The 12,569-nt window shown below is 50.5% G+C and overlaps 1 protein-coding gene across 1 annotated transcript in view; it reads right to left on the bottom strand.

Annotated features, from left to right (window-relative positions):
• The window catches only part of ext1b (exostosin glycosyltransferase 1b), a 98,595-nt gene extending 86,243 nt beyond the window's left edge, over positions 1-12,352 (bottom strand). The window contains exon 1 of the mRNA XM_084032761.1: positions 10,390-12,352. Coding sequence (XP_083888887.1) covers positions 10,390-11,333 — 944 coding nt within the window. The 5' untranslated portion in view covers positions 11,334-12,352. The remainder of the gene's footprint in view (positions 1-10,389) is intronic.
• Between the last annotated feature and the right edge of the window lie 217 nt (positions 12,353-12,569).

The following is a 12,569-nucleotide window of genomic DNA, read 5'->3' on the forward strand; positions in this document are numbered from 1 at the left end:
CCGCCTGAGTGGCCACAGTTAGAGCGAGCGCCGGTTTTCGGCCAAACAAGATGCTGCTGAGCGTGCGTGTTGGACCGGGAGGAGGAAGCCGGGCGGGAGGGAGGCAGGGAGGGAGGGAGGGAGGGTTGCCTGACGGCTTAAAAAGAAGAACATTCTCTGGAGGAAAGAAAAGTGGGAATGGAAAGGACGCACTACTGAATCAGCACTACCTTGCTAAGGGGGACACACTCAGGCCTGGCAGCATTGCACAGCCAAGCACATATGCAGACGTAGATGCACAATTTAACACACACCACACACACACACACACAGCTCAGACTGCAGTGTAAACATAGCACGTACTTGTCTGGGTGTCGGTCCGTCCCCACCATCCCCCCCTCGCCGGCTACAGTTCAAACACTTTGCAGATACTCAGACAGAAGAGCGATGCTCCGCTGTCCTAATCGGACATACACGCACTAGAAAAGAAAGGTGACGGCCGCTCGACACCCAACAAAGAGCAGGTATGTTCAGACGTTATTGGATCATGCTGTTTTCCTTAAGCTCCCGGAGAGAAAATAGAAGTCCCAGTAGAATATAAGTGTGTGTTTATAGATAGCAGGTTATGTAGCCGTGAGCAAATAGACTCCAGTCACCAGATACCCCACAAACTCCGGACCGGGCCCACGAGCAAATAGAAGAACTTCCTTTCACACACACACACCTGTGTCTGGGGAACTTGAGGAAAATTTCCCCTTTTCACCTCAATATATGTCTTGTGACATCACCACATGTAATAGGGGTGAAAAGGGGGGGAAGTATTTGAAATTCATACACTGGAATAATGAGCCAAACAGGCCTTGTGGACTTTGGAGTGGAACCATCTTGCCTGGTTTTAAAAGGGTGCAGACCACATACCCTGACGATCCGCCAACGCGAATCCTGGTTCCTGCAGAGCACCGGTAAAACTCTCAGATCGGGTTGCTTTTTACGACCGGCACAGGTTTGCTTTTTTACCAGCCGCTCATTAGATCTCCATTGTTTGTTTGGCTGGTGGGTAAAGCAAATCTACCAGCCACTTGCATATTTCACCAGTACTTGGCGAGTGGATGGTGTTAATTTTGGGCCGTGATCTCTTTCATCCTGACTTTTCTCTGTTCACCGTGAGAGAAAAAAACTACGAATTCAAGGCAACACAGGGTGAATAATTGATGCGGTTGAAGTATTCCTTTAAAGTTCAAATGATACTCCCTGCATTTATATTGCCGCAAGGGTACGTAGAAGCCAAATGCGATGTGTCGTATCGACAAAATAACGGCATGTCCGTGCCCGTTTTGGACGTGGCATCTCTCCATCGGCCATTAGCACGGGGAGTCCTAAATTAATGGACACCCGACGCCTCTAACACAGCAGTAGAATTAAAGCCAAGTGCTTCTCAATTGTGGCCGATAATGAATATTGTTAATTGAGTCAACCTCCTTGTTAATTAAATCAACGACAAGGAATGCCGTTGGATGGGACACCAGTTAGGATGTAGCACGGTGAAAAACATCAAGCCACCGAAACAAGGAAAGCGTCCCACTGTTCGGTTACAGAAGCACAGACGGAAAAAGTAGCGGGAATAACAGCACATAGCAAACATATATCTGACACTGGCTGGATCCACTGTGGAAAGATGCCATCAAACCACTAAATCTCTGCGGAAATGACTCATATGACAAGAAATGTTCCTTATTGCTAAAACGTTTCCATCAATGACGCAATGACACCGTACAGAAGGCCAGGGTCATGAGAAGGAACGCTGGCAAGCTTTTTCCATTGGGCAGAGTTAAGTAGTTGTGCAAGTGGACTTTTTCTTTTTTTTAAAGGCCGTGGGAGTGCGAGACAGAAGAAATGACTACATAAAAGAGAAGAGGAGAACGTGTGAGCTGGGAGCGGCAAGGAGAAGAAAAGGCTGGAAAAAATTGAAGGGAAGGAGAGTGGGCGTTAATTTTAAATATCCAGCATTACCGCGAGCGGCTGCACTTTGTCCAACATCGCCTCCCGAAAGCAAGCATGCACTCCTTCTACTTCATCTGAAAAGGAGGCCCCATCGAGCCCCGTGAATAAACACCACCAAACAAACTGTCAAGGAAACTGGGAAGAAACGGCGTTTAACCAAAAATCATTTTCCCTCCCTCCTCTCCGGTCAATCACACACCCACGCTCTGGGCATACCGAGACTCTCCTTGGTGAGACCAGATGCCTCCTTCCCTTGTAACCGTCTCCTCCTCCTCTTCCCCAGTCACATTTGGCTTAGCCGCACAGCCGTGAAGTGCCGTGGAGTCTGCCAAACCAGGGCATGGCTGTCGATGGCTGGAGCTGTGAGAGAGGATCATTGTTGGCCGTTGTCGTCCGGGCATCAAGAGCAAAAAGGGAAAGAGATGCACGAGGAAGAGAGAGGCCACAGCAGTAGGAGGGTCGGGGTTGATGGAGAGGAAAAGGGGGGGATGGGGGGGCATGAGGGAGTAAAGAGGGACCATATGGGGAGGCTACGATGTCAACAAGGCACAAGCGATCCCCTCTGGAAAGAGAGCAAACTTTAGGACAATGGGAGCCCTTTGGAGCGCCCGAGGGGCAGCCCCAACTTTAACACCCCCGTGAGTGGAAGTCAAACCGAGCCATAAAGCCCGATGAACCAGACAGGGAAAAGAGCCCTTCCATCAGCCAGATCTGCTCCAACAAAAACCTCTTTCTCTCCCCGAAGCCTTGGCCCCTTAAACATTGAGCCATGCACACATTCTTCAGTGACATAATGCTTTTTTAAGCTATTGCCCTCTTCAATTCCCCCACCACCACCTCCTCCTCCTCTATGCTCATAGTCAAACCCCCCCCCCCCCCCTTCCAAATTACTATTTAAATATGAATACCAGCAGAGGAGTTGAGTGTTTGTTTTCGCTCCTGCGGCGGTGAGAAGTGAAGGAGGGAGGTCAGCGTGCAAGCTGACGTCAACGATCTGCCGTCCCATTGATGTGCTGGCAGTAGGTGTTTGCTGAACGGCCTCTTGGGGCAATAAAAGCTGCCATAAAAAAAGCTAGCTACTACCTCCAACCTCCCCCACCTTTTCCCCCCAGTGGATCTGCTGCAAAGGCCCTCGGGGTGTCATGGAGCTCGCAGGAGGCGAGGTCTGCTGGTGGACTGGTGCTCTAATGAGTCCGTGTAGTGGAAGGAAATCCTGTAAAGACGAGTCCTGTACGTGTCGTTTACTCCGAGTGTCCAGCAGCAGATATGGGCCGGCCTTTCTGCCCACTGCCCCTCGCTGATGAGATAACTCTGGTCAGGTGCTCCACAGCCCCGGGGACCGCAGAGTCATTCAGGAAGAGGGACAAATCCCTTGGAGCACTGGGACCAGCATGACCCCCCCCCCCCCTTCCCCTCCTCCACTCCCTTTTTCCACTCGCAGACACACCCTGACCTACAACAACCCTCGCTACTCTCCGCAGTTCAGTAGGGAAAAGATAACAGCCATATAAACTCTAATTCACTCACACTAAAACCCGCGTTCACTTGACTGGTCACACGAGGGACCAGAAATTTGAGCCTTGCTGCTTCAAGTCGAGATGAAGAAGAAAGATCACATCCCTGGTAATATTACACACCTGTTTAACAACATATGCAAAGAAAATTACATTAAAAAAACGATTTCGTTGTATTTTTATATCAAAATTAAGTTGTTTTTTGTTCCTGTGAAGCAAAATCTGAGCTTATGTAAACTAGTACCAACCAAAAAATATGACATCCATCCATCAATCAAACTGCAACTTTGAGCAATAAGGAAAAGATCAATGATCCCTGTTTGGAGAAGAAGGCCGTCTCATGTAAAAAGAAACGTGGGAATGCTGGAATGGAGTGCTCAGAGCGGCGCTGACCTTTGGCCCAGCATGCCCCGTAGCACAGAGAAAGGAAAGCAGAGATGTAAGAGTTTTTTCTTCATACAAATGGTTCAGATGTCAGAACCCATCCTGCTCAACCAAAACCTGCAGACAGCAGCCTGTATCTTCCTTTCATCCCTCCTCGGCGGCGGAATTTAACGAGAAGCCAATCAAGCGGCCAGTCCTGATCATCGGTCACAAAGCTGTCTGGTCTAATTGAGTTTACGTAGAGCTTCCTCCTCTCCCTCTCCTTCTGTTCTGCACTGTCAGACTCTTCCAAACAAATTGCACCGGCTACTGGCTTACCTGTCCCCCTGCAAACTTTTTACATCAGCGTATCAGCACTAGTTAGGGATGAGAGGGCTCCACAGTGACAGAGAGAGAGAGGGAGGGAGATTTACAACTTTTCCTACTGTGCCCGAGTCTCTTATTAATTCATTGCTCTAAAACATTTTCCTGACAGTTCTGGGAAGGGAAGGAGGTTTGACGCCTTGTTATTCCTCGCTCTTTCAATACCTGCAAGCACAGCAAGTCCAGTCTTTTTTTTTTTCCCCTGCAGGGTGGAAGTGGGCAGCTTTTTGGAGAGGAAATGAATCCAAGGGCCGGCCCTGAGCATCGATTTTCATTTGGAGGGGGGAGGACCCTCCCAGCTGATCAATCTACACCAACTAGCCAGCAGCTGGCCTGGAAAGGGGGGGGGGCAGGATGCGTCTGGTCTTTGCCAGTTCATGTCCAACCCTCTTGCTTCCTCGTCACCCACTCCCCCCCGCCCCCCGCCATCCACCGCCGCCGCCACCACCTCTGAGGCCAGGGGCGGCGTGGCTGTGCTGGTAATCCCTCAATGAATGTGGGTCAGCGAGTTGGGCTTTGCCTTCGTCACTCAGCGAGGGAACAGACAGCGGGGTCGCGACCCCAGTCATACTGCGTGAACTCGCGGACGCAAACACACACACACACACACATGCCCGCGTTGGCGCTGGACGAGACAAAGACGGAAACACAAGCATCCACACACACACACACACAGACGGAAAAAGGAAACAGACACGGATGGATGAGCAGCCACACGCACAAAACTCACACAGACGAAAACAAGCAATACGCTTTTGAGCAGATCTGAAATTAGTAGAGCTGCAATGATTTGAAGATTCAAGGAACAGGAAATAAATGCTTATGGTTTGGATTTTGCTGGTGGCAGCATCACAGATGTGAATAATGGTCTGCATTTTATTAAACGCCTTTTGCAAAGTTGGAGAGATTAATTAACACGTTCGAAGGCGCCACCTTGGCCTCTGGAAATATTTTATGGACCAAATGATAAACGATGAAAAAAATAAAAAAATCGCAGGACTTAATACACTCAAACACATTTCCCACTAAAGGAAGCTGAGCCAAACCGTAGATACAGGAAGTGTCTCTGAAAACAAGACGAATGATCCATCAAGAAACAACAGAAATACCTAAAAGGATTTAAAATGTCCTACAGCTGTTGCAGCTCCTTCTTAGATATGAGTATTTGCTTTGGTTCCATCTGTTTTATATCATTATAAATTGAATATTTGGATTTTGGACTGCTATTTAAACAGAGGAAGGCATATTTCACTATTCTTTGACATTTTGCAGATGAAATGATTGAGTTTAAACAAATTAAAAGTAGGAAATGACTGTTGTTGGTTGCAGCCTTAGAGAGATATCGTCTTCCATAATGTTACAAAGTTAAAGCACTTGTAAGTTAAGTTTATCAGCAGAAAGCATGACTGCTGAGAAACAGACGCCCAGTCGGATAGGAGCCTTGGCAGAAGCACTCGGGAGGAAAGGAGTCGACTCCTCGTGTAGCGTAGGGCACAGTGACTTGGCCCAGATAACACAGAACGAGGCTGAAGTGACTGAAATGCACAAACGAGACGGTTAAAATGAGGAGCGAGGGAGAGGAAGATAATGAAAGTCAGGAGAGGCTGCGAGACGTATCGATGGCCCGATAAGATGAAATAACAAACAGAGGGGTTTGATCTCGTTACAGGCTTAAATCTGTCGACACATGCACACGCCTGAAAAATATCAGAGTCCTAATTAAGCTGCAGCGCATTCAAACTTATTACCCTGCACATCATTAACATTCACCATCACCGGCGCGGCACTTTATCTGAGAGGGAGCAGGCAATCATGAAATATTCATGATTTATTAATCTGACTACAGGAAAACAAACAATGGCAACCCGCGGAGTGTGACACCCCTCTCCTGCCAAAACGGCGAGGTAGCGAACGTGACTGTGCTTGCTGCTCCGAAAATCTCCGACGGGAGGCCGCTATCAGGCGACGGCACCGCCGCCGCCGCCGCCGAGCTGGCATTCAGGTGAACGCCGGTATGCCCGCTCATAATGGTGTTCGACTGAGATAAGGTGGAGAGGAAGCGTCGCTGGTTTTTCTTCACTTGGCCCCAGATCGGCCGCTGCCTCTCGTTCCGTGGCATCGAGTCAACAAAATGTCAACCGCCGCGTCGTCATAAAGAGGAGAAAAGAGAAAAAAAAGGAGAGGGGACGGGAATGGAAATGTGGCGGGAAGCCATCTCCAGCTAAATCACATCAGTGTTTCCATGTCGTTCAGAGGGAGTGGGGGAGGAGGGGAAAGTGAGGAAGAAATAAAAAAAACAAGGTAAGGGAAAGTAAAACAGGAGATGTGGAAACAACAACCAAAACGGGAGGAACGGGAGGCGGGCCTCCTTCCTCTTTTCTCCCCCCCCCCCCCCCCCCTCAGCCACTCCAGCTTCTGAGAGGATTTTCTCAAGTGGGAACATTTCTGCTGATGACACCGTCGTGAAAATGAAACCGTCGCCGACTCCTAATGGGAAGAAAAAGAAAAGAAATCCCACGACGCTCGCAATTTTCTGGACTCTCTATTCCTTTAGGTGCAGCTCACTCTGGCATGTGCCACGCACTATTATCACTCAATCTCACACCCACTTGCTCTTCTTCTCCTCCTCCTCCTCCTCCTTCCACGCACAGACAACACCGACACATCTAATGCGTCTCCTCTCGACTTTTCTCATTCTCTAAAAATCGCACCCTTCACTCGGCTCTCCCGCTGCCCTTCCACTCTCGTTTCCGTGTCCGCTGTCCCTCGGGTGACCTTGAGCGGCAGCTGCCAGCGAAGTAGCTAAAGCACAAAGTCAATACGAGCCAACAAAGCTGGTTAAGTATTAAATGGGGGGATGATGAGGCCGCCGTCAGCCGGAGAAAGGCTCCACAAAGAGCAGATCAAAAAGGGAAATGCGCCCAGTCTGAATGCACGCGTAATGTAATGGAACACTTAATAGCAATAACGATGCGCGATTGCCTCGTGACATTAGATACAGCTTATATTTTTTTTTTTTGCTTGCAAAGTGGAACGGGAAGCACTTACGGTCCTCAATGTGGGGCTACACATGAAGTAAGAACACCACGGTGTAAGGGAAAATCACTTTAGGCCTCTTTAGGTGACAATTCCATGAAACATCCACACCTAGTGATTCATTATTAAAAACAGGAAGTCCATCAAATGTCACTTCCTATGTAAAAGCAGAAAAACAGCACACATCTGTGCCAGGAAAGGTGGATTAGTCACCACGAGGCGTAGCACTGCAGTGAAATCACACTTCACGTGAATTTTTTTTTTTTTTTAAATGTGGGGGCCTGTAATAGCCTTTCACTGTCCTCTCCCAGGATCATTGTCAGCAGCGTTGCAAACTCACTGGATAATGTAGCAGTGAATGGGGCCTTTCATCAGCGCTTGGCCATGAAAGTGGACCAGAGTGACTCCAATTGAAAGCTACTGCAGCTAAGAAAATCAATTGAATGAATGTGCGGAGCGTGGTGTGTGTGTGTGTGTGTGTGTGTGTGTGTGTGGATGGCGGTCCAAGCTCTTATATACCGGCTCCCAGCCTGCCTTCCCGCTGCTGCATTCCTTTGTAGAGCAGCATTCCTCCGGAAGGCAACGGGGTCAAAGGTCGGGAGGCGAAGATGGTTCTCCGACGCAACTCGGCCCCACAGCGCCGGCGTGCATGTGTCCACGTGTGGGCGTGTGTGTGTGTGCGTTTGAAGCGGCGGGCGGATGCATATTGATCGCAAACAACCGAGCAGATAAGGCCGGAGCGGACCGCATCCCTTCTTGTGTGTTCAGAAGTTGTGAGTCATGCCACATTCGAAGTGCATCCAGGTATGTACATATAATAGTGCGCAGGCCTGCCTTGGCAGCGTTCCCTCCTCAACCGCTAACAGCTGCTCTGACACGTGTGTGCATTCCTGAGTCGGCGTTACAGCGTCCCCCGTAAGGCATCGGGACCGCTGCACACGGACCCGTTTACCTCACAGAGCTACGTCAGGGTTTTATGTTTGAAAAAACACATGCACGGCTTGATTTAAATTAGATTGAAATGAAAGGCATCAGTTTGATTAAAATCTAAACAGGCCTCTAAATCACAACAGGGAGGGGAGAAATGCTAAAATGTATCAGTTTTCACTGTGTTGACTGTGTTTTGGCCAGATGCCATAAGTAGACCATCTAAATCAAAATTAAATCCAGCAAAATTCCAAAAAAACACAAGAGAAGAAAAGTGAAACAAAGCACAAGTAAATAAGCAACAGAAAAAAGCCAGCTGCATGCTAAATACTTTTAAGGTGGATTTGTTTTTGAGTTCCAGCAGAATGAGATGTTGGAACCGAGATGACTAACAGGCAGCGATATTGATCGGAAATAAATCAACCGTGAGGCAGTGGAAACAGTGGAAAGGTTGGGCGGCGAACGCTCCGGGTTCCCCTGAACTCGCTGCGATCGGCCGTGTCAATCAGCTGATTGCGGCGCCGAGATGTTACCCAGGCGCACCTCTGAGAAAACAAGGCCAGATCCTGTCAGGGGGTGGGGGGGGGAGCCGTGAGCGGGGCAGAGGTGGGCTGTCCGGAGACAACTGGAATGTCAGATAATGGATGACATATCTCTCCAGGTGACACCGAGCCCAAAGGCACCCAGGGAAGACGGCGAGGGAAGAGAATGAGCGTGTGAGAGGAGGAAAAAAAAAAAAGAGGATGACGAATGGATAGACAAGTGTATGCTTGTAAAGTTTTCGTTAGAGATCCCTTTTTGGTATCATCAGTCTGTGAGGAGAGTTCACTACAAGTTCAAGGACGGTCACTTCCTCCCTCAAACCAGAAGACGTCTGCTTAAAAGAAATCTCTCTTATCTTCCCCCGCAGCTCCTTTTCTCCATCGATCCAATGGAAGTATGTGCAACTGAACTTTCCATACGTTCCCCATCCATCCTTCGCCTTCACCTTGACATGCCGTGCGTACGGGAGCGATGTCGACAGGTGCTGTTATCACACGCCCGAGTGTATCCAGGCTTTACAGCACAAACACACAAACGGGGAGGCAATGGACAGGTTGATAAACGCAGATCAAGCCCATGTCACTCACAGACCAGTGAACCCGACAGCGGAGTTCACTACGTAATCCAGCCATGTAAACATCACACGGCGCCGCCTTCTACATTAAAACATGCCAAGCATTCGAGTGCAGCTGTTGATCCCCAAAGGGGGAATCGTTAATTACACGACTTGACAAACAACACACAAAAAAAAAACGGGACATCTCCGAAATTAGAGGTAATCAACTGTCCCTGGGGGCTAAGTGGGAAGGATGGCAACTAACTCCTGGAAACGCAGCTGATAATTAACCCATTACGGCTGATGTATTTGCACTAAATCGCTTCATAATGCAACCAAACTTCCCCCCCTCCCACCCACGTGCCCACCGTGCTCAACTTGCATCACCTTCATGGGAAGCTGCACTGGTTTTCGTTTTGTTTTGTCATCACAAAGTCACAAGAGCTGCGACACTACACACACACACACACACACACAAAACTCTCACCATCGACTTTCACTTAATTTGCACCGAGAGCAGGGTGCAAATCAAAACGTGTCCCTGCATATCCCGGTAAAGGCTGCAGTGTTCCCATGGGGTGGAGGTGGAAGGGGTGAATTCCTTCATAGGGAAAGGGAGGGAGGGAGGGGAGTGTTGGAGGGAGGAGGTGGTGGTGTGGTAGGGGGTATGGGGGGGGGGGTGTCCAGGGAGCTAATAGACTGGCTTTTACTTGCTTGCAAGGGAGCATGGGAGGGTGAAAAGCAGTCATGTAGTGGGGGACATAAAACGGTTGGTTAACTGGGAGCTGCAGCCGGATCGCCATCACTCCCAGTTCATCAGTTAGGCTGATTTATACCAGATTTAAAGAGAGGGGCAGAGACGCTTACACACACACACACACACACACACACACACACACACACACACACACACACACACACACACACACACACACACACACACACACACACACTGTGGGAAGCCTGCAGTCTATGGGTGACAGCTCCAACCGCGTGCATCTCTTGTGCATAAAAGTTTGAGAGCATCAAAAGACCCCCTCCACCCCCCCACCCACCAATCAAACTGGACTATGACTCGCCACTTACTTGTCGTACTCCGCGTTGTCCTTGTCGCAGCGCGCGTCCTTGTGCTTCTGCCAGTCCTTGCCGTGCTTGCAGGTGGTGAGCAGCACCACGTCCTCCGCGTTGTGGACGTGGTGTAAGGCATTCCTGGTGTCCGAGCCGATGCCCGTCAGGTAGCGCTTCCCCTTGAACACCAGCATGTACTTGCGGAAAGGCGGGATGGAGTTGTACTTGAGGAAGCCCCTCTCCCCGCCGGTGCGCGGGTGCTCCTTGGAGAAGAGGGGGATGGACACGTCGAAGTTGGGCCTGAAGTTCTCGGTGCTGATGCTGGCCTTGGCCAACATGGCCTGGCCGATGTCGAAGCCCAGGTCTTCCGTGTAGTCCGGCCAGGTGCCCGAGTACAAGTTAAATATGAGGTGGTTCCTGCCGTCGTTCCACAGGGGCAGGTTCTGCACCTTGGTCTTCAAGTTGTGGACGTATTGCGGGGACAGCTGGTCCCGGTCCAGCGTGTCCAGACTCAGGATGAACAGGCACGCCTGTCCCGGGTCCGAGGTGTAGAACCTGGAGCCCTCGATGGTGGACAAAATATTCTGATAACTCTCCGAGATCTTCTCGCCCTTCTGCTGCGGGTAGACGTAAACTTTGAATCCGTTCCGCTGACACGGAGCGAAGTCAAAGCAGGAGTCCACGCGGCACCGCTTGCCCCTGTAAACACTCGTGTTGACGTCCCTCTTCTGCCGCGGGGATATGTGCACGTTGTACTCCTCGGTGTCCGTCTGGTCCCACGGCAGGAAGAGGTGTAACGGGTCCGAGAAGTGAGGCCAGGGCTGGTCGGGCCGGTACCCATTCCGGCTGCGGTCGTGCCGGCTCCTGCTCGCCGCGGGAAGTTGAACCCCTCCGAGGTAGAAGAGAAGCACCAGACACGCACCGGCGGAGAGCAGGATCAGGTAGCGTTTTTTGGCCTGCATGTGTCCTGGGAACGGGGGCGAGTCGTGCGGGAATAAGAAATGTAAAGTGGCCCGAAGTTAGGCTCTCACCAACCTCGGCTACACCGCTCCATCCTCCGGCAGCCTCCAAGGATCCCCAACCCCCCTTCTGCGTATTCGGTTCCCAAATCCAGCAATTGATCCAGTGCATGTGGGCGATTTTTTATTATTTATTAAAAGTGTTGTCCCGTTGTCCCTCTTCTGTAGAGTTGCTCCATGTCGCGCAGCGCCTACAGCGGGGCTGAGGTGCCTGTGTGGGGGGGAGGGAAGGGACTCCGGTGCCGCGCGGAGCTTCTCGGACACAATCCCACGCAGGCTTCTCCTCCGCCGGGGAAAAACTGTCCCGACAGCCGCCTCGGAAGTCTCTCCACGCCGGGTGGACAGCGGCAGCGGTCCCCGAGGCTCTCCCAGACGGAAAGGTAGACTCCGGCTTCTGGATGTTTAAACTCGGTTTGACCAGCGAAGTCGCAGAGCTCGAATCCAAATGCCTCCGGGGTGAAATTCGTATATCTTCCCCCCCTCCCTGCCCGCTTTTTTTTTAATCACTCCATAGTCCCGTGCGAAGACGAGCGGAGGAAGAAGAAGAAAAACCCGGGGAGAAGCGTCGCAGCACGGGGCGCAGCTCAGCGGTACAACTGTAACCTGACGAATCCCTGCATTTCTCTCCTTATTTATCACAGCCCTCCCCGCACACTGCACTCGCCGATATCACGTAAAAAAATAAAAAAAACCTCATCGGCTCGGAGCCGCTCTGCAAGCGAAGTTACCGGGTCGGAGACACGAGGCGAGACGGACGCTAACCTCGCACCGGGGTCGACTCGCGGAGGGGAAACGCTCGCGGAAAAAAAGACGGGATTCCTTGATCCTAGTGTCCAATTACCGAGTGCTCAGATGTCCCGATTGTTAGTCGGTAACATTCCAATCCCGACACGACGGCAGCTGACGCGCAGTCCCAGCGATGCCCACCGGCGCCGCTGATTGGTCCGCGCGTGGGAGCGGAAAAGGCGGGACTTGCGGGGAATGCACCCATTCATAACCAAGGAGCTCCGCATGTGCAACGTTTTTTTTTTTTTTTTGTAATTGTGCGCCTATGGAAGTTGTGTGGAGATCAAAGAGCACCGCACTGAGACAGATTTCCACTGAGATGTTGTTTTGTGAGAATAATATACATAATTTATGGCTTTTTATCCATGGTTGCTTTTACTTATTTATGAATCT

The sequence above is a fragment of the Eutrigla gurnardus genome (genome assembly GCF_963514095.1).
Source record: "Eutrigla gurnardus genome assembly, chromosome: 17".
Taxonomy (NCBI): domain Eukaryota; kingdom Metazoa; phylum Chordata; class Actinopteri; order Perciformes; family Triglidae; genus Eutrigla; species Eutrigla gurnardus.